The sequence below is a fragment of the Lepisosteus platostomus genome, chromosome 8 (genome assembly GCF_059453375.1).
Source record: "Lepisosteus platostomus isolate fLepPlt1 chromosome 8, fLepPlt1.hap1, whole genome shotgun sequence".
Lineage (NCBI taxonomy): Eukaryota > Metazoa > Chordata > Actinopteri > Semionotiformes > Lepisosteidae > Lepisosteus > Lepisosteus platostomus.
Window position 1 is genome coordinate 10244303 of NC_142618.1, and position 26910 is coordinate 10271212.

General features: G+C 37.6%; 1 protein-coding gene across 3 annotated transcripts in view; it reads left to right on the forward strand.

Annotated features, from left to right (window-relative positions):
* The first annotated feature begins 4566 nt into the window (after positions 1-4566).
* Positions 4567-26910, forward strand: part of ca8 (carbonic anhydrase 8 (inactive)) — a 29990-nt gene continuing 7646 nt past the window's right edge. Inside the window, exons 1-8 of one of the 3 annotated variants that reach the window (XM_088642373.1) lie at positions 4567-4823; positions 6764-6814; positions 8641-8668; positions 14376-14567; positions 16339-16463; positions 24094-24189; positions 25159-25221; positions 25839-26316. In XM_088642373.1, coding sequence (XP_088498499.1) covers positions 4647-4823; positions 6764-6814; positions 8641-8668; positions 14376-14567; positions 16339-16463; positions 24094-24189; positions 25159-25221; positions 25839-25856 — 750 coding nt within the window. In that variant the 5' untranslated portion in view covers positions 4567-4646 and the 3' untranslated portion in view covers positions 25857-26316. Of the gene's footprint in view, positions 4824-6106; positions 6815-8640; positions 8669-14375; positions 14568-16338; positions 16464-24093; positions 24190-25158; positions 25222-25838; positions 26317-26769; positions 26819-26910 lie in introns of those variants that run through there. The other 2 variants (XM_088642371.1, XM_088642372.1) reach the window with 2 other exon arrangements.

Below are 26910 nucleotides of genomic sequence, written 5' to 3' on the forward strand. Positions count from 1 at the left end.
CTTATACAGTAATTCGTAGTAATAAAGCTTAGTATAGTCATATTATCTTACAGAAGACAGAAAGAAATGAATGCAATCCTTACTGATGAAAATAATCCAATCGAATATTTTATACCCACTTAGATGTGCATTTACTTTTGGAATAAATATGTGCATTCGGGACTATTATACATATAACACTGTATTGTATGGAAGATTCATATTGCCATTATTTAAAGTTGCCAACTCTGTCCATAGCCATACACCAAATACATGTTCCTAATTAGGGTTAGAGTGGTTGAATTAACAATGTGAAACTGCCTTGGCCTGAAATCTGATATTCCTGGAAGACTTACATTGATGAGATGTGACTTCTTGTTTGATTTGTAAATTATGATAGAACAGTGATATTTATGCACTTGTACCAGTGAGTAGACATTTCACTTCATGGTACTTATCAGGGCCATAAAACCAACAAGCACAATTTACTATTACATTATAGTTTGAGTCCGATACCTTAAATAACACAATCTAGATCTCTTCATCATATCCAGAAAACAACTCACTGAGTATATACATGTAAAATCTGTGCCCTAGCTTTTATTCTAAGAAGTGCAGTTCTCACAGTTTATCAAAATAGTCTCTTGTTGGTTGTTCTGGTTTTATTGTGGTTTGGTCTATTAAATATAGAAGTCTATGATATATGGAAGCATTACTGATTTTCTAATAATAAGTACGAATCATTACAGGTCTATTAGTAATATTGTAGTGTGCAGTAGAGAAATATTGAATCTGTGTCTTAAAGGAATTGACACATAACCTCAGCACTAAATCATACAGAACAGGGAAAAATTTTGTCTGATGTTTTTTTCTGGTCTTGGTATTTGCCAAGAAGAAACAAGTAAAATATGAATATTTTGGAATCAGACATAGAAATAAGCTTTTAGAAGATGAAAAATAACAATATTTTAAGTAAAGCATAATATAATTGTATACCAGAGAAAATAGCATACTCCCAAAAACACATTAATATATGTCACAAAGAGCAAAGGTCAGGTCATTTTGAAACCGAATGTCCTTAGTATTGCTCCTATTTTTAGTGAACAGACAGTCGAGAACAATGTGACCTAATTAAAACTATTTCAGCAGAGATTAAGCTTTTTAATATGCTTTCCTGTTTAAATTAACAAGATAACAGACTAAGAATGGCACATTTGAATTTCTTTCTGGGGTATTATTAGTCACTTCCTTGACTTTTAAACATTGAAAAGTTGACTTTTACAATTTTTCAGTAAAGCAGTTTGTATTCCAGGAATTGCATTTGAAAACAAAATCCAGTATTTTACACATGCAGTCAATTAATGATAGTTATTTTGTTTATCTGTTCTCTGTCTTTTATTATAGTTTTATGACTCCATTGTTAATGGTACAGTTTCATACTTTTTCATACTACATTAACTATTATCTATATGAAAATTTTGCATACTCCTTGTCACCTGACACAACATTGGTCTCTATAACCAGGTTACAACATTTTTAAAAGTAATTTGAGTTAGGTAAATTATACAATATCATCCATGTTTTCTATTTTTCATCCATATATGTTCTAACCACTTAACCAACAGTAACATGGCAGGATACACCCTGGATGGGACACCAGTCCATCTCAGGGCATATGTAGACACACATACTCACAACACAGCCAGTTTTCCCAAAGTCAATTATCCTACCAGTATGTCATTGGACTATGAGAGGAATCTGCAGCATCCTGTATCATTTTAATAAAATATTATTATAATATTAAACTTAATTCAGATCAAGTATCGTTTTCTTTACATAATCCAGAGTCTTGTTCCTTCACGTGCCTTGGCATGGTTGTTACTGGTAAAAACCGGCGTGAGTTGTTTTCATTTCCTCTGGGAAAGGAGGGAATTTGGGAGGAACTGCTATGCACCCATTTGGCTTAAGCTACAAAGGCAGAGCATGCACCAACTGAGACTTGGTTTGGCAGCAGTCACTGAGTTATTCTGATGGGAGCAAATAGTGTCTCAGAAAAAATCCAAGGGCACTCATTGACTCACGCCCTCCTCAACAGGCCAGTTCTAGGGATAGGGATATTGCAAAGTGGAATTGGATTTGTGGAGAAAAATGAAACCAGCACAGGGAGGACCTGGAAGCAAAAAATCACAAGGAGGAGGAGAAAACCGCAGCACTCAAAGGACACCCACATGATCATGGGGGAAAACATACAAACTCCAAGTAGATAGCACTGCAGGTCTGGAATTGAATTGCTATAGCAATGCTAACTGCTGTGCCACTGTGTCACCCTTGTTCCTAGTTCCTTGCTTTTCCATTAATCCTGCATTGTTTATTTACTCAATTTTGAATCAACAGTTCTTCTAAGACCCATCAATGACTCCCATGATGCTCAGGAGTGAATGAGACTCGCTGCAAACTCTATTATGCCTGACTGGAGAGACAGTGCCAAGTGTAAAAGTGGCACCTCGGCTAGTGATGTCACTGTTAGTCACAGTGGTCTCTGTGTGCTGAAAAGTCGAGAGAGACAATGAGCCCCTCTCTTGCCATGGAAGCACTCTGCTCGTTGTGTGCCGGTGAGTGGGGGATGCCTGTCACAGTCAATGAGTAACACGGCCCCTGCTCAGACTTCTAACATACCCTGGCTCCAACTCACTATGTCTGGGCCATCAGGACAGGATGACAGACAGGGGGGCGTGACGACAGTGATCCAGTGCTCAAGGGGCGTGGCGCAGGCGAACAAGTCCAAAACAGTCCAAATAGGGAAACCAGGGCACAGTCCAATATCCAAAACCGGGAGCTCCATCCAAGACAACAACAAGAATAAAAACAAGGAATGGGGACATGGAAGCAGGAACATGGAAGCTATAAGAAGAGTAACGAGGCCAGGCGCTCCAAGCCCCGGATTCAGCTGGTCAGGACGCCATTCTGAAGCCTATGACCTCAAGCCACGGTCATGGGGTGACTTGATGCTAGGCGGTCCTCCAGGCCCTGCCAATGCAGAGCCCTGAGCTTTGGAGGAACAAATAACAGATGGAACAAGGGGCAGGTAAATGTGATAGTGAAACTAAAATACAAAAGGGCCGGAACGCCCTCTAGAGGAGGGATGACGATTGTGACAGGCACCTTTGCTCAATGCACATTATGGTTTAATTCACTTTTCAGTGAGGAATGGCATGTAATGGAAACGTGCAGTTTGTATCTGGCTGGGATTCGTTCTGCCATCTCTTGGGCACCTTCCCTGGCGTGGCAGGCTAAGAAACCCAGTGAGCTGAAAGACTGGCAGTGACATGTGGCCTGGCGAGTTGCACCACCTGTAACTCTGTAATGGGTTAAAACTGAATGAGCCCTGTTACACAGTACCCCTGCTTACCTAGGCTACTTCAAAGACGAAGATTAACTAGTGAGTTGACTGGTAAACGCTTTTGTTCAAATGGACTCTATATTTCAGTCATAACTGAGTATGGGCTATACCTTTATCTGACTGTGACTAAGTTGGTTCTAGTAGGAGCACCACTGAGGTTGGGTGTACTGAAAGCAGCCAGGGTTTTAATGCTGCTCCATGGAGACGTGTGGGATGTGCTTAACTCCTAGATGGGGTCCTGGAATACAGTGAGCGAGAGCTGTCACTCTTCCAGTTTCTACAATAGGCAAAAATAGAAAAAGGCTGCAACATGTAAATAGGTTGGTCTTTAAACAGGCTCAAAATAGACTTGTACAAAGCAGTTTGTTTTTTGCTAATTGCATCTAAATAAAGAAGCATTTTGCAGATAGGTTGAAGAAGTTCAAGTAGGTAGCTGCATCAGCATGCGTAGGCTGCAACTTAACAGGTAAAAGTTTATTCCATACTGAAATGCAAAGAAAAGAGACAACATTTCGGCTGTAGAGCCTTCTGTAACATGGCACACCTGAAGAAGGCTCCACAGCTGAAACGTTGTGTCTCTTCTTTGCCTTTCAGCATGGAATAAATCTTCACCTGTTCATTTGCGGGCAGGAGCAACTGAAGAGACGTATTTGTGATGACCGTCTATTCTCTGATGAATGTGACTTTGGAGACAGAGGAAGTACGGAGGTAAAAAGGCTATGATTGTATGGTAAACTGGGTTTCTTTTCTTAGAAGCTGATTTATTTTTGGGTTATTAGTTCTGCATAACAGTACATAGTTAATTAATGCATTTGTAATGGACTGGTTCATTATTCTCTGTTGTCCCACATCAGTTTTGAAGGTCTCTCAGCTTCTTCTGCATGCTATTATCTTTTTCTGACCTGTTCTATCATGGACCTGCAAACATGATGATTTCAAGTTGCTGTCTTCCTGGAGGACTTTGTCTTGATGACTTTCTGTGCCTTGTGATCCAGTTCAGACAGTTTAGCATATTTTGGTCCAACAATAAACCATTCTTCTTGCTGCATTTGATGCCCATTGTTGTGCAAGTGCCCATCTCAGCCTTCAGCCCATTCATTGTCTGCCGCCTGTTAATCTGTTATTCTTATGTCATTTCATGCTTCTTTCAGTGCTTCAGATAAACAGTGTTATTCAAAAGCTAGGAAGCAACATATACAGAGAGGCTGAGGCAATATTGCTGATTTTGTCCCTAGATTGACTAATATCTTCGTATCCCTCAGCAGACATGACGATATTAGTCATTTCTGTTTTTGTCTTTTGCAGAACTGCAGCAGTTGACTTTCCCAGGGACAGGAGCTGGGAGGACGAATCCCTGTGCTTAGGCTGGCTTCCCCTTGGACCTTCCCTTGTTCCTCCTTGCCCAAGATGGTGGGATAGAAGGGTGAGCCAGGGAGTCCCCAGTGTAAGTGACTGTTCCCCTGGCCCTCAAACAACAGGGAGGTGCCGGGCTGGTTTTCTTCTTTCTACCTGGGTCTGCTTTAAGTCTGTTTGTTTCTCTGCTATGTTGTCCGGAGCTATGACTGTTTTGGTTTGTCTGCTCTAATACCTCACAACACATCTGGTCCATCTTAAAATGGAGTGAGCGCCAGACTCCAGTCAGCTTTAATGCTGCAATATACTGACCCCATTGCTGTTTCTTGCGATAGCAGCCGAAGAAGTATTTGTACATGTGCACTTATGCTGCACATGTACTGTTAATTCTGACGTTAAAAACCACTGCCCTGTCAAGCACACAGGTTTTTATTTCTCCTGACAGCATGTGCTGGGGTTTTTCATCTCCTCCCCAGATGGCTTACATTGCTGTAGGTTTTTACAGCCGTTTATTTCTCTTCCAGATGCATGCACCATGTGTGTTCTGTTCCACCTGTGGTGTGATGCAGAGACTGATGAATTGTGCGCCACTCTGCACTCATCACTGAACTAATAATTCAGGACTAATTAATACAATTACATAAATAATTAGGAGTCTACTGAGAAACAATTTGTAGTGTTGTATTCCATGTAATTTTTGCATTACAGTAAATACAACAGTCAGTGTGTTAAAAGAAAAGCATGTGCTGTAGTTTAATGCTGTGTTTAACATACCCACTTTTTTGAGGCATTAACACATATTCCTATTTCTAGGCAATTTAAGGTACCGCATGTCCTTGGTGGTTTGCTGTTGTGAGCTGTGATAGTAGTGTCAGGTTATAGTTAGTTAAAGTAACAAATTACACCAGTTTAATATGTTTCCACAGTACATTTCCTAAATACAGACTGTCATCTTTTTCTTTGTCTCACAAATGAGATAATAATTAAAAAAACACTAGAAGTCAGTGTTGAAAATGTCTGGTTTTAAAAATTACAATGATCTTCTTATAGTCTCATCTTGAAACATAATTTTAATATCTTATTGAAGTGCATTTAATCAGAACTTGAGTGATTGTAGGTATTGATGTCAATACATAATTTCACCTTAACTTGGTCAAATTCCTATAATATTCAAGCATAAAGTTCTAGTTCATAAAAGGGGATTAAATCATTTATTAAAAATAATACCACAAATTAATTTGCTAATCTAAAGAATTCTAATGCGAGACATGCTAGGGTATCAAGACTAGCAATTGTTTTGAAGATTAACTCTAAATGCTGCTTTCATGAATATGACACATTTCCCCTTTACATGAGTACTTTACGTTTTCTTGCTAGCAGGATAAAACCCAAACAAAACTGTGGTAATCTACGTGTTGGCAGCATTTTACATGTGAATGTACGTAGTTAAGGATATCCACGAGTTATTTTAAACGACAGATTTTTTTTTTCTTCAGAAGCAGATCTGCGAACGAGCCAATCAGAGCGTAGCCCCGGTCACAGCCTCTAGTGGCAGAGTGCAGGCGATCGCCTCAGCTGCAGCCTTAAACCCTCGGCACAGGTTGTGTGCCGTGTCTTCACTAACCAGAGAGGAGCTTGCGCAGCAGCCTTGACTCAACTTTAGACACTGAGATAGAGGTGGCGAGACACTTACAGCGGATCGTTGTTACATTGTCAGCATCTCTGCATTCTCTCGTCACTCTCTGGACCGAATAATTCTTGCACAGGTGTATATGACGGGCACCTGAGCCGAAGCCAGCACACACTAGCTCATTCTTTGTTAGGACATCTGCAGTCAGGAAGACAGAATCCTAAGATTGTCTTTGCATGAATTATAAAGCGTGTAGCTGTTCTATAGACTTCTAGAGAGATTTTAAGGTCCTGTTACCCTTAGTTAAATAAGAGAAACTGAATTTAAGTTTTCAGGTTCAGGTTTGCACATAAAATAATCCGAAACGTCTTTTTCCCCAATGGCTGATAATATGATTGAAGACTCTGATTACTATCCCGAGAAAGACGATCTGGAGTGGGGATATGAAGAAGGTGAGTTTGTGTTTTCCATTTAATTTTTTCAACTGCTCTCTGGAAATGATGTTCCATGCTCTGCTCCTTGAAGAGTAAAATAACTGTACAACAGTGACACCCACCAATTTGTTTACCATAGAGTTATATAGCTTGGTTTTCTATCCTGCTTTGTTTGTTAAAGTTCAAAGTGCTACCACATGATTGCAGTAAAATCTCTGGCTTCAATAAAACAGATAGTTCTATTAATAGCTAAATGTTCTGTGCTTTATCTGTGATAAAATACTTATCTTAATCCCCTTGACTAATGAGTTCAAGAAAATAGTCTTGTTTATTTTTTATTTACTACTTATTAAAATCTAATTTGTAAATTAGCTTTACTCTTCTTTAGTGCATTAAAGGTTTTTCAATAGGTTATTTAAGGAAGTGTGAACAAAAGTTAACTGTACTTCAAAAAAGTGAATTTATAAGCATTATTTCTGTTATATTCTGCCTTATTGTGAACAGAAATTAAAAGGAAAGTTATCTGCTCATTGAGAAGTGTAAGTTAATAATCGTAAAGTGCATGCTTTTTTAAACTGCTTTGTTTCTTGTATACTACACTCAGTCTTAACATAGATATATAGGAGGTGTCATTTTGGAAACATGTCATCCTATTAAATGTAATAAAGTTAAGATTTTGAAGAAAGCTGTCTGTGCTAAAAATAGCATTGTCTAACAATGATCATCTTACTGAAAATTGAGTCACTTCAAATTTTGGTGACAGATACAACATATCACTTTAGTAATTTCCTTTGAACAAATACAGAAAAATAAACTATATTATAGCTGTCAGTCTGTTTTTGTGTATCATCTTTGTTGATATTTTACACAGTATCTTCACACTTAATCAGGAACTGCTATGTAGTGACAGTCTGTCACAACACATCTTAAGCAAATGTCTATCTTTGTCTTGTTATTGCTTCTACTCTGATGTGGCCTCAGGCTGCCAGACAATTCCTTGAATCGTGACACTGTTATCTGACTGTTTGTTACAGAGATTTTGATGTGTGGAGATTCAACATCAAATATCAAATTTCTTCTTTCTATCTGAAGTTACAGTATAGTGTTATGAGTAATATTATTAGGGGCAATTTATGGCAATATTATATAGTTATAAACAGTGAAAGTGGGGTAGAATAACAGGAAAGCATAATGAAAGCAAGGTAAAAGCAAGGTTGGAGTAAACTGAAGGTAAGTGTGGAGAGTGAAATATTTAATATACCTCTAAGTGTCAAAGTCTAAATGCCTGTGTAAGTGAAATTATAGACTTGTATGATCTAGTATTTTGTAATTAGTTGTTTACCTTAGTTGATTAGATACAATTAAGGACTTGCCTTTGAGATGTGGGGTGATCATGCTAATTTTTAAAATATGTACAGTATAAAAATAAGTATCAAGAGGTTCCTTAAGCAAAATCTATTGCCTTAGGAATTTGTGGCTTATTTCAAGGCACAACATAATTTTTTGGGAGAGTGCTGAAATCCAAAATTCTGCTTTATTCCCTTTTACCGAGATGCACTCCAAGTGTTGACAGGATTGATACAAACCTTCCAGCCCCAGAGAAATTTGTAGAGAAAAGAGAGTAATAAGTCTATTTTCATAGTCCGTTACCATACACAGATTTCTTTGGGCAGAGAGGCATACAAAAGCTAAATAATAAAATCAGATTGACAAGTTACGGTATATAATAAGCACTACATATTATTATATGTTAAAATTTGAGAACCCTGTTTTCAAAGAATTACAGCCTCACAGCACAGCTCAATGCTAAATGACATGCTTTTATTTCTTATCTAGCTCCATAGATAAGAGTCTCTGGCTCCATTTTAACAGGTAAGTGAGAGACCATGCAGAGAAACTGTGATCCATGGCTGTTTCTTGTGGCGGAAATTAAGCTATTGATTTATTTACACCCTCTCTCTCTCTCTTCCATTAACATATCTAAACAAAAGTGATATCTTCTTACACTAATGGGCTTTAACATTGGTTTCAGTGTTGTTTGCACATATAAAGACATACAGAGCTCTGAATCAACAAAAGATTTTCAGTAGCAAATAGAGGGTGTCTACTCAAGGTGATAGGTAAACAGAATATTATTAAACTTTAACAGCATACTATTAAACTTCATGGGAGTGGAAACACCACGGACTTAACAAAGTTAAAAATGAAAAAAAGAAAAGGCTCATAATGTATTCCCATATATGATATGAAATATCAGTGTGAATGTAAAAGTTTATTATTCTTTAATAATAGTAATAATACTAATAATGGTGGTGGCATGGAGGTGCAGATCTTAACATTGCTGCACTGGGGCCTTAGGGTGCTATTTGCTTGGAGTTTTAGATTTTTCCTGTGTTCACATGGGTTTTCTCCGATTGGTTTTCTCCCACAGTCCAAAAACCTGCTGGTAGGTCAATTGGCTTCTGGGAAAATTGGCCCTGCTGTGAGTGTGGGTGTGTTTGTGTAAGACGCAATGTGATGGACTGGCATCCTGCACAGGGTTTGTCCTGCCTCACTCCCGCAGCTTGCTGGGATAGGCTCTGGCTCCCCCATGACCCTGTATTTGGATAGGCAGTTTGTTGTCTTGCACATTGCCTGTTGTTGTCTTGCACATTGCCTGTTGTTGTTTTTTTGCACATTGCCTGTTGTTGTTGTTTTTTTTTCACATCGTCTGTTGTTGTTTTTTGCACACTGCCTGTTGTGTCTGTCTTTCTTTTGCTACACAATTGTATTGTTGTTGTTGATTTTTTCTCTTTGTACAACTTATGTCCGAGAGCTAGTAAATAGCATTTCGTTACACCATATACCATGTATATGAGTGTAATGACAATAAACTTGAACTTGAACTTGAACTTGAACTTGAACTTGATAATGTATGGATGGATAACAACAACAATGCATTTTGTAAAATGTGTACAATATGACTCCCTTGTCTTTGTATACAGTTACACTGCAATAGGGGAGTTGGTTCACAGAAGATGGAGATCCTTGTCTGAACTATATTCCCCAGAATGCTGTGGGAAATGACTTGCTGCCCTCATTACACGTGAATTGGTTAGGTTGTTATTTAAAAACCCGAAATCTGAGGCTTCCAGTTGTTGGCATGAACTGCTATTTTTGTGATTTCTGCAAAGGGAGAAGGAAGTGATCAAGGGAGTGCCAGAATTTTGGATACTGGAACCTTTTGACTTTCATGCACATGAGTTTTTCTAAAGAGTCTTGGAGGGAGACTGAGTTCTTTTGGAAGAGTGGAGGTTTTGAGAAGCAGCGTTTGGAAGCGGGAAAGCAGCTTAGCTGCTTAGTGAGCGAACAGAAGAAGTCTAGTTTGTAGCTCAAAGGTTTTTGTTTTGTGTTTGAGGTTTTGATTATTTTCCTCACACTGTTCAATACGCTGTAAATACAAAGCACTGGTTTTCTTCCTTTCAGCTGTGTTTGTCTGTTTACCTGGACCCACCTATAAAAAGATCGCTACGGCACGCCACTCCTGGGTGTGTCACAATACACAGAATGATATGTCATATGCAAACACTCTCCAGTTATTCTACTAATCTACAACTCTGGGTTGCAGGAGAAATCTTATGTCATTCTCTGTTACATCCATCCATCCATTTTTTATCCTTTTATCTAATACAGGCCTTCAGGGGAGCTAGGATCTACCCCAGCAAGTAAGGCAGGCTACACCACCGGAAGGGACGCCAGTCCATCACGCAAACACACACAAGTGGACCAGTTTTCCCAGAAGCAAATGAACCTACCAGTATATTTTTAGAGGAAACACACGCAAACACAGGGAAAACATACAAACGCCATGCAAATGGCACCCCAGGAATTGAACCCAGGGCTGCTAGCCACAGAGACGAGACACAAACACAGACACTTTTCAGTTCCCTCAGACCAGGGCCAATTCTCACATAAGCCAGTTAACCTACCAGTATGTCAGTTTTGTGAGGGAACCCACATGAACACGAGGAGAACATACAAACTCCACACAGATAGCACTTCAAATCTGGAATTGAACACAGTGCCCCAGTGCTGCAAGGCAGCAATCCTTACCACTGTTTCATTTCATGTCATTGCTATTTCATGCATATAGCTAGTAGCAAACTAAATGGGTATCATAAATCAGGACACAAGTCAGAAGCACTGACCAAGAAATAACTGTAAGAAAAACAATAAAAGCCTTGCATTACAACAACAGTTGATTTGTGCCAAACAAACCAAAGAACATGCTTGATTTCTAATCCTTTTCAATTACCATAGTATCTACTGTATGTGAAGAAAAAGAAAATCATTACATTTCCCATTGTTTGAAATTAATCAAATTAAACAATTCTGTCGGGGGCATTGTTTTACTGGAAAAATGATATGCATGCCATTATGTTTTTTCATTGGTTTTAATGTGTAGCTCACTCATGAGGGTTCTGTCTTATTTATCAGGAGTGACATTTTTAAATTTCAATCCTTATGGGACCCCTAGAACTTCCAAACTAGTAGACCCTACCTAAAGACAATGTGGACTTTAATCTTGGCCATCCTCAGCACAGGAATCAGCAGGCTTAGAAGTTAAAGACAGATGAAAACACACAAAGAGATCAGGAACTCTAATATTTTTGTTAGTTCATTGTGCAGGATTATAAAAAAATGATAAAAATGAATGTTGTGCTTTTACTATCCAAAGTAATAGGGGTGTTCTCATTTAAGTCTGTACTGATGTAGACAATCTCTGATTAAAGAGGTTTGAGTAGGAAGCTACATTAATCTCTGATCAATTGTTTCTCTATGCATTCTAACATTGCAAGCTGGGAAGAATTCCTTTAGAAAGAATAAATGAAAACATAATTTTAAAATAGTTTGTGTATTTCTTTCTAAATACTAATACTATTTTGTACTATAAGATGAATATCTTTGTTTTATCTACACTGAACAACGTTAACAATGTTTTTATTTTTGGAGGATAGTGAGTATTAATGGGTAAAGGACTGTAACTGATAGGGTCTGTAACCGAAGACATTTCTGAATGAATGTCTCAAGCGTTGTGTTCAACTCCTGGCCTTCTAGTCAAAGAGATTGTGTTGTGGAGGTAGAAACTAGAAAGAGATGCCAACAAACATAGCAACTGGAAGATTATAAAACAATTAATTACTTGTTGTGCTGTAATTCAGTTATAACAGGGTTATATTCAGGTGGTTTTATACAAACAAAACCTTTTAAAAATCATATTTACTTTATAACAATTTTTAAACAGGAAAAGTATGTCTTCAAAATGAAATCCCAGCATTTTAACAGAAATAAAGGATAGAATTGTGCTTATCTCTTTATCAAATTTTTCGTTATAGTAGTACCTCAAAATCTGCAACAATTTGACTGATGTGCTTTAGTTGTTTTGTGATGTGCAGATTTATTTATATGGTTTTTAATCTCAGTTGTTTTCCTTGTTTGAGTCCAATCTTAGCTTAGATACAATTACACTGTGAGAAATAGTACTGTGTGTTAAACAATTGCCGGGCCTTTCTCTGTAGTGGGGGCAGATGTTTTTTTTATGGGAATTGGCTATTTTAATAAAGATATCAGGTGAAGTCTGTATTACACCAGTTTTGTTACTTGACTTTGTAAGAATAGAACTACATGGAAGATAAAAATCTCCTTGGCTTGAAGTGTTTCTTCGCCATTTTTTTTCTCCTATATTTTAAATTACTCAATGTCTTCCAAAGTGAAACCAGGCATGTCCCTTCTGCAAACAAAGCGAGAGAGGGAAAGAAATATAACACCTAAAAAGTAATATGACATCCAATTCGGGCCAGGAGGGATGATTTTATAAAATTCCATGAGGAACTACCTTGTCTACAATTGTTTTAATTATCTTTATATGAACTTATTGAGAGCCATGAACACTTTTTTTCTAAGGCTTTTTCTATATCATGACTGAGACCTTCTTCTTTACCCTTGAACCAGGCAGGTTCAGTGTGTTCATTGGCTCTTAAAAATAAATAAAATAGGTCAGCCACCCATGAGAGTCAGCCTTGGTGTTTTATCACTCTACTGAAAAGTAATTCGGCCCTTTATCATAATATCAACATAGCAACAGTTAGCTGTAGATAGTTGCTTCAAGCTGTGGAAAAACGCTTGCACAGGCAATGTGATGGATTTGTACTGCAAATCACTTTTGTACAACAAAGGGATAATTAACCATGGGCAGCAGTTGTTCTGTATTGTGTAAGACCTTTACTCAGTGCTGCATCATTATGTTATAGGCCATTGCTGGCCTCTGGGAGCATTGTTAATTGTTTCTTGTTAATTCTGACTTTTTAATGGTAAAATTGTGACAACAAAAAACAACCGCAAAAGCATATTGCATTGACTCAATATGGGAAGATATGCCCAAAAGGTAATACTGCCCTTTCTGCAGAAATGCAGGAAAACCCATTTCTGCTTCAGGATACTCTGAAGTATGTGTAGAAAAATAAAAATAGAAAGCCATTTCAGGCCCTGTCACAACCTATGAGGAGAACAGTTGCCTGTCTTTATTTGCCTAAATGCATATTTATTTAATCTCTACAGCATTACATACATTTATAGTTCCTGCAGACAGACTGACGTCTGGGATCAAAGACGTAGAAGTAGTGTAACTCATAAACTCAATCCGGTTAACAAGAGATAAGCTGATCCCTCAAAACATCTAACACTTTTTTTATACATAGTTGTTTACCAGCACAGAAAACAGGTCAAACGAATTCCTTTTTTATTATGTCAGATCTTGCATTAGAAATTTGTAAAAAAATTCATCCATGACATATTAATCTTGCAATACTTTGCAAAAAGGTTAAGATATTGATCATGTTTAGATGCTGTTGTAAGTAGTTGATTAACATCTGAATGCATCTTATAAATCTGTTGTGTGAAGGAAACATTTTTCTGTTGATTGAATAAAATAACAGCAGATAGACCCTGGGGCCAGGGATTATGTGACTGATGTAATATGTTTTTCTTAATCAGATAGCTCAATGCCTTGTCTTTTTTTCTTAATTGCCAGCCAATGTCAAACACACACACACACACACACACACACACACACACACACACACACACACACACACACACATTCTAGGAGAGCAATCGGGGGGGTTCCATCCATGCATTCGTTTTCTGTGGATGTGCCAGAGTCTATCCTCACAAGCAGCGGGCGCAAGGCAGGACACAAGTCCATCACAGGGCACACACTGACACAACGCACACACTAACACACACGGAAGGGCCAGTGTTCCTAGGAGCCAGTTAACCCACCAGTATGTCTTTGAACTGTGGGAGTAAACGGAAGCACCTGAAGGAAACTCAGGTGAATACAGGGAGAACATACAAACTCCACACAGATGGCACTCCAGAAATTGAACCAGGGACCCTAGCACCACGAGGCAACGATGCAAACAATGCACCATGCCCCCCTCTCTGGAGGATAATGAAATTGAAATTGATTTTGGAAAGATCAAAAATGCAAGAATCATTTTTGGCAGCTTTATTAAGTTAAACATGCTATCTTTTTCAGGTGTGGAATGGGGTTTGCTCTTCCCCGAAGCTAATGGGGAATATCAGTCTCCCATAAACCTCAACTCAAGGGAGGCCAGATATGACGCCAAGCTCCTAGAGAGGCGACTGAACCCAAACTACGTGGTGTGCCGCGACTGTGAGGTCATCAATGACGGCCACACCGTTCGGATACTTCTCCGATCAAAATCAGGTAGGCTGAGCTTTTCTGAACGTAATCACGTTTTTGCTAGAAAAAATTTGAGAATAAAGGATTAAAGTTCTGTAGATCCCTGAAGAGATGATGAATAGCCAACAGCTTGTAGCGTTTACCTGCACATTCGAATCAATAATGAAATATTTAAGAAAATTGTTATGCCTAATTACTGTGTGTGAAAATTTAAACCTGGCAATACCGATCCATCTAAAATTATATTAACCATACAGAATTGTTACATATGCTCCAATGTAGTATTAACAATTCTTTCAAAATGTATGTTCAACATTATTTAAAAAAATAATCTTACCAAAGCCTAATTGTTTCTAGTATATTTCTTAGCAACACAAGATTATATTTTCACTTGAATAAGTGAGGTCCTAAGTTTTGTGTTTTGTGATTTACTATATCCGCCAAAAAATATTTTTATTTTGTCTGAGCTCCCATCGGTACAGGTGGTTATCAAATGAGATCAGTCTGAGAGGACAGAATCAGAAGTTCAGGTAGTTTGCAGAAACTGGAAAGAGCACTTTATTTCCCTTTAGGTCTCACAAAATAGCATAATTAAAATGTGCACCTACCTGTATTGAGTTTTCAATGACATTATGTATTTCATAAATGTGAAATGACCAAACATTTTCCCCTCTGTACTTCAGCTTCATTTATGAAGCACCAATTGCCTGTCCCCTTGTCCCACAGCCGTCACCTTTGGTTGAATGGAAAGCGTGCACGTCTGTCCAAGACATTTCATGGCTGTCTGCCATATTTATAACAACTAAGCACTTACAGCACTCACTTGAGCTGAGGACTGATGCTGCTCTCGTTGCTGTAGCTGAAAGGTCACAAGATTGAGTCCAGCTAGCCATGACACAGCAAATGTCCAGCTCTGTGTTACTCCAGCCCGCAGGTGAAAGAAAAAAGGGCACAGCGAAGTAATTGTTCACAGAGTCTGATTAGCAGTGAAGATTACAGAGTTTATTATGTGATAGGGTGATAATAATGTAGTAATGGGAAGCAGAAAAGAACGGCAGGCAGCTGAGATGCGCAGGGGAAGCAGAAAAGAACAGCTGGCAGCTGAGATGCGCAGGGGAAGCAGAAAAGAACAGCTGGCAGCTGAGATGCGCAGGGGAAGCAGAAAGGAGAACAGCTGGCAGCTGAGGTGTGCGGGGGAAGCAGTCGGTTCTAGGCTGGAGACAAGAGGGGATGATAGATAGTGAGTGAGTGAGTGAGTGAGTGAGTGAGTGAGTGAGTGAGTGAGTGAGTGAGTGAGTGAGTGAGTGAGTGGTAGTGTTGCAAACAGGAATCAGAAGGCTGTGAACACGAAAACCTGAAACAAAGAACATATACACACTGTTGTTAGTCAACTCCATGTCAGAGCCCTGAAGAATGGTTCCTCAGGGCTTAAAAAGTGTGCGAGGTCTTTAACGAGGTTGATAAGCCCGGCCTGATTTTTTTAGAGCTCCATTTATGGCCAGGATTTACAGTAGACATAAACAGTTTAGTAAAATATTACTGTGAGGTCTATCGCTGTATTACAGAGGCTCCTGAAATGTCTTCAACCTCTTCTGAGATGGTTATGGAACTGGCATTGTGACATATGTTTTTAATTTGGTTTAAATTTGTTATCAGATTACCAATTTTAATTTGCTTCTTATAATTCCGATTTTTTTCTTTAGTACGTACTGTATGCGTTTCTCACTGGAAAGCCATGATGTGCGCTCTGTCTGTGTGTATCCCTTCAGTTTGTATCCCTGTGTCACTGTTTCAGTTGTGACAGGAGGGCCTTTACCCAGCGACCATGAGTATGAGCTGCATGAGGTTCGCTTTCACTGGGGCAGAGAGAACCAGCGTGGCTCTGAGCACACAGTGAATTTCAAAGCCTTTCCAATGGAGGTACAGTGTGTGGTGCTTTCTTTCTCTCAAAATCTTTCTTTCTCCCCTCATTAATTGAGCACATTATACCCCAGCATTAGGAAGAGTCAGTTTGAATATGTCAAATGTCAAATATATCATTAACTTCAAAGCATGATGAAAAATCTCTGAAACAGGACAGACTCAGAATATTATGATTCTGAAGTGATTTATTATTCTTTTAAATCTTTCGGTGTTTTCGGAAATATACTTCCTAGTTCACCACATCTTGGTATCTGAGCATGATCTTTTTTATGAAACTCTTTGGATTTTTACTCAACACCTGCATGAATTCCCCCCCAAAAAACCCTACCAAATTCTTGTATTTTTGGGTGAGTTGATTAAACCCTGGATATTCTGAGGACAATGTTTACCATTTGAATAAAGGTTGCCAATAGTACTTTCTGCTATCTTATTGCAGGCAATACTGTTGATAGGTACAGTAATTTAAGAGAAGAGCAGGTGAAAAGCTGCTGTGGTCTACAAGTGAGGCCCAAGAAAGTATGTCTGTAAAACCTAATGTGTCTTAATGTATTCAACCAAATGTTTCATGTAAGAAGGGTGAGAATTCAAATATATTTTAAAGTTTTTTTTGCATTTTTATTGAATGTGAAAATGTTAAGACATTTTTAATTGCCTGATTTTTATATTTTGGTGGACTCCACTCTGATGAAAAAGTCCTTAATTGAAGCACAAAGAACTGCATTCAAATCTCTGTTTGGTCCAATTTACTCTTTTGTGTAAGTGCCCTTTAGCTCTTTCATTAAACCTGACGCAGATTTCAATCACAATGCAAACAACTGTACAAACAAAGCCTAGCTTTTTGAAATATTGCAAGCAGGAATACCCCTTCTTGACTTGGGACAGAACATTCTTTTTTTCCCGTCAGCCTGAGATGAGATTCAACAACTCAAACCAAGACACAAGTCTAAACTTTTCTGTACCTGTTGACAACAGTGCCCAGGCCCTTAAAGGGGAACTGCAATGCTATTTTTACATTTCGGGGTTATAGTGAATCAATGATGAGTGCATTTCAAACCACAATGAAGCTACCAAGTACATGGTAAAGTGTACAACCTCCAATTTACATCACAAAAGACAGGAAGTTTCAATGTATGCATAGCACTATATTGCCGTCATTGTCTGCGATTCAGAACGAGGCAACAAAACTTGTGGTGACACGAAAGCGTCCGTATTAAATTGTAAACATGCTTTACACCAAGTGAATTTTGCCAATAATGTATATTTCTACTGAAAATTTTACTTTCAGCACGTTTTTTTCCAGATTGTGCTGTTGTACTGGTATGGCTCTTTAGAGCATACCAGAAGTCCCCCCCCTTATATAGCGTATAGTTTCATCTGGAACTGTCAAAGAAATTGCAAGAAATGACTGTGCTGCCCTGGGATGTTTTTTGATATTACCTGATGTAGAAATATATATATGTAAAGTCATTTAAGGCCTTTTGCGTGTTGGAATACAAACCACAAGAGAGCATGCTTTTTAAAGCACCTATTAAGGTAACCACAGTGGAATTCTTTTCTTTGGTGGGAAAAGTATTGTCATCAGCTTACACCACTAGAAAGGATGTTTGTGAAGTGAGTTTATTATACTAGTGAAGCCAAGTGATTTTACTGTAGTTAATGTTTTTGTGTGTAAGAGGGAGATATGCCATAGACAGTATCATTGTGGTAGGGGGAGTTACAACCCTGTTGTGCTTTCTGTAGATACATAAACTGGGTTCATGGCCATGGTGAAATTAATATGACAAAACCCATACACGGTCACTGAAACATAAAACATTTTGATAAGGACAGATAGCTTGTGATGCTTTAAGAGAATTACTATTGACTGCACTTGATTCAATCCAAATTCTGATTTGTTTCTTCAAATCTTTGGTGAGAAGTGCATTACTGAGACTTTGTTTTTTGGGTGTTTTGGGTCGTGGCAGCAAGGTGGTGTAAGAGAGATTTTAGCTCAGTGAGTCCCTAAACCTACTAAACCAGTGTTCAGTAAGAGCTGTCTGTTGCTACAGGGAGCTCTGGAAGCCCTTTGAGAGTGACAACACATTCATGATGAAAAGAGTTTGAAATGGTTCTTGACTTGACCCATCTTTTTCCAGGGCTACACGGCTTTGCTTTTGAGTAGATACAATCACCCGCAGCGTTACAAAGTTATAATGATTTTTATTTTTGGTAAATTATAAGCCTAGAACATGAGCCCTCACTTTTTTCTTGTCCAGAGGCATTGTAAGTTACAGTACCTGGTATATCAAAGTTTTGACTCAAACCATGGTTTTTATGCAGCTAGGTCATTTAGGAGTTAAACTCTTATACTCCAAGAGTTAAAGGGAGTTAAATTGCGGTTGTGTCTTCGGTCATACCACAATGCTACAGTTGCTAGATGTGTTATGTCTTGTAAACTTAAGCACTTACTGGATTAACCTGCATTTTTTACAGACTCTTAAACTGGACATACAACACTGAAACAAAGACCAGAATACTCACTACAGTTGGCAGGAGCTTAACTGTGGATATGTGCTGCACAGTTTCGCAGTCTAAGAGTATTTACATATTCTGTTTCCAGTGATATCTCTGCATGTCATCTCTAGACATCTTTTCATCTCTTTTTTTTAATATGAAAAATATAGACGAATATGAAACTATTGAGTGGAAAATGTTAGTTTCCTTTACTTTTCTTTCACAGTTAATTGTTTTCCCTAAGCCAGTCTGCCTGCTGATACTTCCACTCTCCCAGATAAGTTTGGCCATTGAACCCCAGAATAAACTCTATCATTAAGAATTATGGAAATATCAGAACTGAATGTTAGTTTGCTCCGCTTAACTAATTCATCAGGAACTTTGTATTATCTTTCTGTCACAATAAATATACTATTAATTGTAGTGGTAAAATAGGTATCTTTCTTTATTTAGTCTTTATACTGTGTTTCTTGGAAAGAAGCAGTTAAAAAATTAATGTATTAGCTAGTTTGGAAATGTCATCTATGACTCTTATGGAAAAACTGCAGAAAATGGGACAGTATGATGTCAGTTACAGAAATTGAAACAAGCAGTAAAATTGAATGAAGAAAAACCGAGTTACTGCATGAGTGGGCTCATGTGTCACAAAAATCTTAGTCACGAAAGTTACATTTCATGTGAAGCCTAGCAAGCTGGCAGCAGCAATTGTTATCTCAAATCTAATACTGAAGATACTGATTCCTTACTGGAATTTAATAGAATGTGTACATTGCAATAGTGCACAGGTTACGCGATGATGTATTAACTCTGTCACTTGCATTTTTTTAAAAAGTATTTTTAAATTGTCAAAAAAGATGAACAAGTACGTTCAGACATGTTTTACCTGGGCTGCTTTTATAACATTTTGGGTAACAGGGTTCTGTAGATGGTTTGTATAGCAGCTACATTGCAAGAGCAAAGTTAGCCATACCACACTTAAGAGGCATTTCTCAAATAGAAATGAAAAGTCATAAGGTGCTTCAGCAGGGGTGCAGCTTAGGTCTTCTGAATTAGAAGCAGGCAATTGTAAATTACAGTAAATTCACTTGCTGGTATTTTTTGGAGGCCTCATACTCTTCACAAAATGTACAGTACAATATAATGTACTGTATTTCTGCGTATCAGCAGGGGTGAGCCGTTTAAAAAATGATTTTACAGCTGCCTTTGAGCTGTAGGACCAAATCAAGTGTATCATTGGTCTTTTTATTTTGCATTTTCAAGATAGGTCTGTACCAAGGCAAAGACAAATCTGCCTTCAGCAGATGCTTTTAAGTATGAAAACACTACCTAAAGCTGTCTAAAGCAGACTGCTTACCCTAGGTCTTTGATAACAGCTTTTAGTTCATCACTAATATTTAAAACACATGTAAATACCTGATATTACAAAATGAACTGTGATTTTGACAGTGAGGAGTCCATATTAAAGCAAATATTTTAAGATCCTATTACAGGTACTCTACCGGGATCTACTGTGTTTTTATGTAACTTCTGCTCTATTGTTCTACGAATAAATCTCCTTTCATCCTTGTAAATTCTCTTGAAATTAAAACAAAATCATAACCTTTAAAAACAAATTTAATGTGCAGAAAATCTGCACAAAAGACATAACCCAGGTTTTAACAGCAGTTAAAGGCAGCATGTTTACCCTCATGAAGACAAAATTAGAACTCTTATTTGTGCTTTCCCATCAGATGGTTTCCCAACACAAGTTTGGAAAACTACTAGGAAGACAGATTGATAACAGATAACAGTAGAGATCAGCAGACAGAGTTAGTTTCATTACTTAGTCCAAAAATTGCCAACTACTAGCTATACAGAACACGCAGTATATACCCTTTTATTTGTTGTGTACGAGTATCATTTAAAATTTAAAGCTGGTTTATGTGCAATATGGCAGAATCACATTTGTCCGTAGGCACAAAGCTACCAAGTACAGTACATACGTTTGTATACCACTTTTACCCTAATGATCTCAATGATCTCAAAGAAAACATATGAGGGAACCCACTTTGTTCATCACTTAAGTGCAACACCTGGGTGACATGTGGAGGACATTCTGCACCATTGGTTCCATTACACAGCAGATCAAGTGGGAAAGTGAGAAATTACTCTAGCAATTGAAGTAGGGAGGATGTTTAGAGAGACCACATTGTACGAGGCCAGGATGGAATTTAACCTTGACATCGGGGTTAACACCCACTAGCTTAACGAACAGCCCCATGGGAAGTTTAGTGACCAAGTAGTAACTTTTAATTAAAATCTCACTGTTATCTGGAGGGGAAAGAGACTCCTCACTGGTTTACCAATACCATTTTTAGAAACAAATAGGTTTTCCTAAGAGGTTGTCCATCCCAAAACTGACTAGATCCAACCATTCTTAACTTATAAGATCTAGCTTCAAGTTTGAAATGCTGATGACAATATATGCCAGGTTTAATATACAGTATATTAAGCATGTAATATACAGTATATTATACTTATAAAACAATGTTATTTCTAGTGATAAGCACTACATATTATTAGACTATATCTAGTTTGAATTCCAAAGTTTATTTGCAAACAGTAATAATGATTTCAAGTAAATTAAAGTGTATGTAGAATTCTTCCTCTAAATAATTGGAGTTCTTCTTTTAATTTGAGATGAATTGTAGCTTCTCAAAATACTTTGTGCTTGGATATTTAATTTAGAACAACAGTATTATAATAAATCAACTGGCGCACAGGAAAAAAGCTTATATTTACAGAGCACAAAAAAATATTGTTCTGCTCGTTTCGCAGTATAATAAAACAGATGTGTGTTAGCCTGAAGTGGTGACCTTGGCCATGAAGTTTATATCAAGGCTCCATAAATCATAAGAAACAGAACATATTGCAATCGAAAGAGCATTGTGTTCTTCCTGGTTCATTTGTTATCAGGAGTCCTCAGATGAATGCATTCTTTAGATTTTTTTTTAAGTTTAAAGTTTAGCTGAGGTCTGCCTTCGAATTTAGAGTTTATGCTTTTGCCAGATATTGTCTGAAAATATGTGGAGGAAAAAAAATCAATCTAATATACAAATGAAGGCATACATACGGTACACGTTTAACAGACACTTTATTCATAGTAAAATTTAGATGTTTGGGGGTGACATTGTAGGTGCTGTTGTGACTCAGAAAGTTCTCTTCATGACTGCAACAGCCTGTCACACATAAGCACAAGCAAACTCACCATAACAAAGAGCACAGATTAAATAGACGCTCAGAAGCACACCTAGACAGTGCAGTCTTAGGACCATATAATAGATACAGCTCCAATAAAAGACAACCCCTAGACCTCTGAGATCCAAAGAGAGTTTTTTATAGTGAAACTAGGCCAGTTCACACCAAGCACGTCCCTGCTCACAGCTTTCTATATTTATGCATTCGTGTGGAAGCTTCAATGCAGCAAGTAGGAATTAATCTCTGCTTGTTCTTCTACATACAGTACTGTATGTACATATGGGAATACTTGTAATGTGTACCATACATTGTTATAATTAATTGGAATTATTTAGTCATTGTGGTTACTACCTCAAAGTTCTTTAGGTCCATACTGGGGTGCCTTGTGTGTTTGGAGTTTGTATGATTATTAAAATTATATAATATCATTAAAATAAGACAAAATACTTGCTTGAAGCCTCACATTCATCTTAAATGAACGTACACATGCTGGTAGTTTTAAGAAGTCATTAAGCATGGAGTAGAACAAACAATTGATTATTATGGGCTGAACAGCCTTGTCTCATTTGCAAACTTTGTGTTCTTACAACAGCACTTTCTGTAGCACTAATGCCTCTGACTATACTGAGGCATTTGTAAGGAAATTGTGGTCCAGAGCAAAGGTGACCAGCTGCTGGTCTGCTGTCTACTGCAACCTGGTTTCCTTTGAAGTCCCCTCTCCCGGTTTAACATGGCACATCGTTAGCTTTTGATTTGATGAACAAATTCTGTTGCTAGTCTTATGGAGTTAATCAGTCGCTCACCGAACAATGTACTTATAAAGCCTCAATAGACACATTTCGCTTTTGTTTGGAAGGCTACCCTGGTTAAATAACTAAAATCTTCCAAGTTCTTCAAAGATTTCAAGGATTATGAACCTTCAATTACTTATGTGGCTCGTCTTGTAAGTCTCAGTATCGGTAGCCACAATTCAAGATATTATAACGACCGCGGGGTTCGGTACGGAATGGAGCAGGCGTAGGATTCAGGAAAAGGGGTAGAACAACACATTTATTAACCAGAACCGTGTACACTAATACAGGCACGGAAAGGAAGAGGCTGTCTCCCAGCCTCCGTCCACTCTGCATAGTCCGATAGTCCCGCCCCTCGGGCGCTGTTCTCAGCCCGCCTTGCGTGCGCACGGCTAAAGCGCTCCTTGTGGCGCTACGCTGTACAACATTAGTATCAATTCAATAAAGGTTTTTCGGTATTGTAAAGTGTAGGTATTGTCACGAGGCAATTATGGACATGGATGTACAGAGATCTAAAAGTGAAATTGTGCAAAACAATTGTCAGCTGTAGAAATGAATTTAAACAAGCCTATACATGTATCTAATGACAGTATCAATAACTCCTTTTGGGTCTTCTGGTGAAGCTAATAGTAATTTTCCATGTATTTCTAAAACCCAGATTGTTTCATTTTTTTGTTCGCAACCGCAATATACAATAGATTCTGAATCTATAAGGTGCATTCTGGTTGGAATTTAAAAGAAAATATAATAATAATTTTAAATTTACTTTAGCTCAGTTACTGAATTAGAACCTATTAAAAGACTGTGGAAGGGGGTTCTTCAAGTGTGAAGCCACAATGCAGAAGGTTCAATCAACTCATTGATTGATGCTCTTGGTTATTGCTTGTTTTTGGCAGAAAGTAAAAGAAAAATACTCTTGTCAGGGAATTCTTTAAAAAAACTACAGGTGCTTTTGGGGTTGAAAACATTTGCAGTATGATTTTTAGTAGAATATAGAAAAACTTGCACACATTTACAATTTTATTTATAGTAGTGAAACATTAAAAACATTGCATATTCCTAAGTAAAACAATAATTTTAAAATGTATTTTGAACTTGTTTTTCAGCTTCATCTAATTCATTGGAATTCTACTCTGTTCAGCAGCATTGAAGAGGCTCTGGGTAAAAGAAGTGGGATACTAATCATTGCTTTATTTGTACAGGTATTGTTTGTTTTTCTGTGTAGAAAGTATTTCCAATTTTGTTATGTATAAATTACAAATTACAAATTCAAACCAAATGAAAAAATATTAAATAACTTTTTTCATATGCCTCTTGCATCAGTTCTCTTAAGTACATGCAGTTATTAGGCAGAAACTTAATTGCTGATGATCAGATCTCAAACATACGTTGGATGGTTTTAAAAAATCAGCTCTTATTTCATCTTAGTTTAATAGTAGAGACCATGGAGTTTCTCCGCTGATTACACATTTGTTTTGTAACAATGGCTTGGGGGGAATTTTCGCACTAGATCAAAAAGAGCCATCAAAGATGCTGACATTGCGGATCTTGATAGTGTCCAGAAAAGGCCATCCTAGTCATCACAACAGTGAGATGGTTGTTCATCCCCTGAAGGCTGGAAATGGCTGAAGATGTTGTCCCAAATTGTCCCACATAATTACTCCCTCTACCTCAACTCTCAGTTCAAAGTCAAGATGAAGTGTGGTACCCAATACTGTCAGTCTGTTTGTAAACTGTAAAATCTTTATGTTAGTTAATATAAACCCTTGTTTATTCTTGCAACGTGAGCCTTGGCACAACCTGATAACCCTCCTCCAAACAAAGTCATGTAAAAAATGAGACCAGACATCACGGTCGGACATCAATACAAAGAACAGAAGTATTGACCTGTCAGATGATTCTTCAATCTGTTGGAGATTCTTTTTTGTTGTAATGTACGACTCTTCTATCGAGAAACTTAATTTGGGTATTGATATAATAAAATAATATTACAATAAACTGAACACAGCCTTTGAGTGGTACAGTTAATGTTGGTCACTATGAACTGAAATGCAATACTTATGACCACTATTCAGAATTAGTGGATGTATCTAATTGGTTGAGTGTTGTATAAGGCTACTATGCTATTGTGTGCTCATATTTATGTTTTTCCTTGATTGACTTTATTGCAGATTGGTAAAGAACATCTAGGACTGAAAGCAATTACAGAGGTCCTCCAGGACATACAATACAAGGTGACCTACTGCTTCCCTTGATTGTTACAGCAGATGATCTCTGGGAACACAGTTGTCTAGATTTTAAGAAAAGCAACCGTAGCAGCCCAAAGCAAGGAGTCTGTGATCTTTAAATGTGTATGCTGTTAGATTACAGTAAAAAGACAACAGCCATGTGGCTAATATTGAAGATGGCAATTCCTTGAAAAGAAAAAAAAAGAAAAAAGTATTTAAAAAGTAGTATGGTAAAAAAGTAGGTCTGGGGTCAGTTCCTGGGGTGCCATCTGAATGTATGATATCATAAATATGATACAACAGAAACATTTCAAGAGAAAGATACCTTATTTTAATTGTTATGCAATGATTAGAAATACTACCTGCATGTTATTCAAATACTAAAGGAAAATAAGGAAACGCATACTGTTCCAAATATAGCCATTAATCATTTTATTGCAGTTCTAAAAATAGTATAGAGTACTGTATAGTTAAAACCCAAGATGAGTATATTAATCATAGAAACTAAATTAAATCAGACAGTTACTTTGCAATGTAGTATTGAGGTCTAAAAGATGTAACCCTTTATAAAATTTACTGCAGTAAATCATGGTATATTCATGGTCCTGTATTTTATTGCACAGGGAAGGGTTGTTAAATGAAGAGAGACCATCTGCATGAAGCACGTACAGTGACAAACTGGGGAAAGGATGAGACCGAAAGTCCCTTTTAAAAATAACTAGTTCTATAGCACTGTAGTTCCCTTTATACTGTATTCTTAGGAAAAACAAAATTAGAAGAATTCTGTCTTTTCTAGTGTGGTTCAGTAGTCTTTTTCTACTACACAGCCATCAGCATCTCAGCCACATTCTTGAGCTGCTTTTCACTGGCTTTCCTGGTCTCAGCTTCCAAACCAGAACCTGTGGTCTTGTAGAAAATCCCATCTGTTGTCTGTGAAGGCCATAACTGGAGCAGCTGTGAATTGCCAAGTGAATAATAGCTGACACCTTGTCACACTCACAAATACAAAAGAAAATAACTTTATAAACAATTCTGAATGTAGAAATTTGAATTCTTTATGTGTGATTTATTTGAAGGTGGAGTCAAACTGGAAAATAACAATAGTTTTATAATGTGGCAACTGGATCTGTGTATGGATGTTTTTATAGATGGGTTATGCTCTTATCTCCACTTGATAATGTGAAAATGTGTGATAATTCATGCAAAAAAATCCACAGATATCACTGATATTTTTTCACTGGGCATCCTTCCAGCCTTGATTATTAATGGCTTGTTAAGATGAAAATGCAGGAGTTCCTTTCTCAGTTAAATTTGTATCAAGGAACAATCTGAACTAGCTTGTGTACCTGTAGTTCTGTAACCACCCATGGAAAAAATACAATGTTAAATCTACGGTTTCTGACTGTTCTGAAGGTACACCTGAAAAGGTAATTTCAAGATCTACTTTCAACACAAGATAGTTTTGCCTTTAACTCAGCTGATCTTCATTGTTTCATTGATCTTCATTGATCTTCAAGTGTTTATATTTTGGTTTTTCTTTCTTTTATTTTGCAGGGGAAGACAAAAATCATACCATGTTTTAATCCCAACACATTGCTGCCTGGTTAGTGATTTATGGAGCATAAATGTCTGTATTTTCTAACTATAATGTCGATATCGTCATTTCTAAAGCTAAAATGCACCCAATACGGTTGC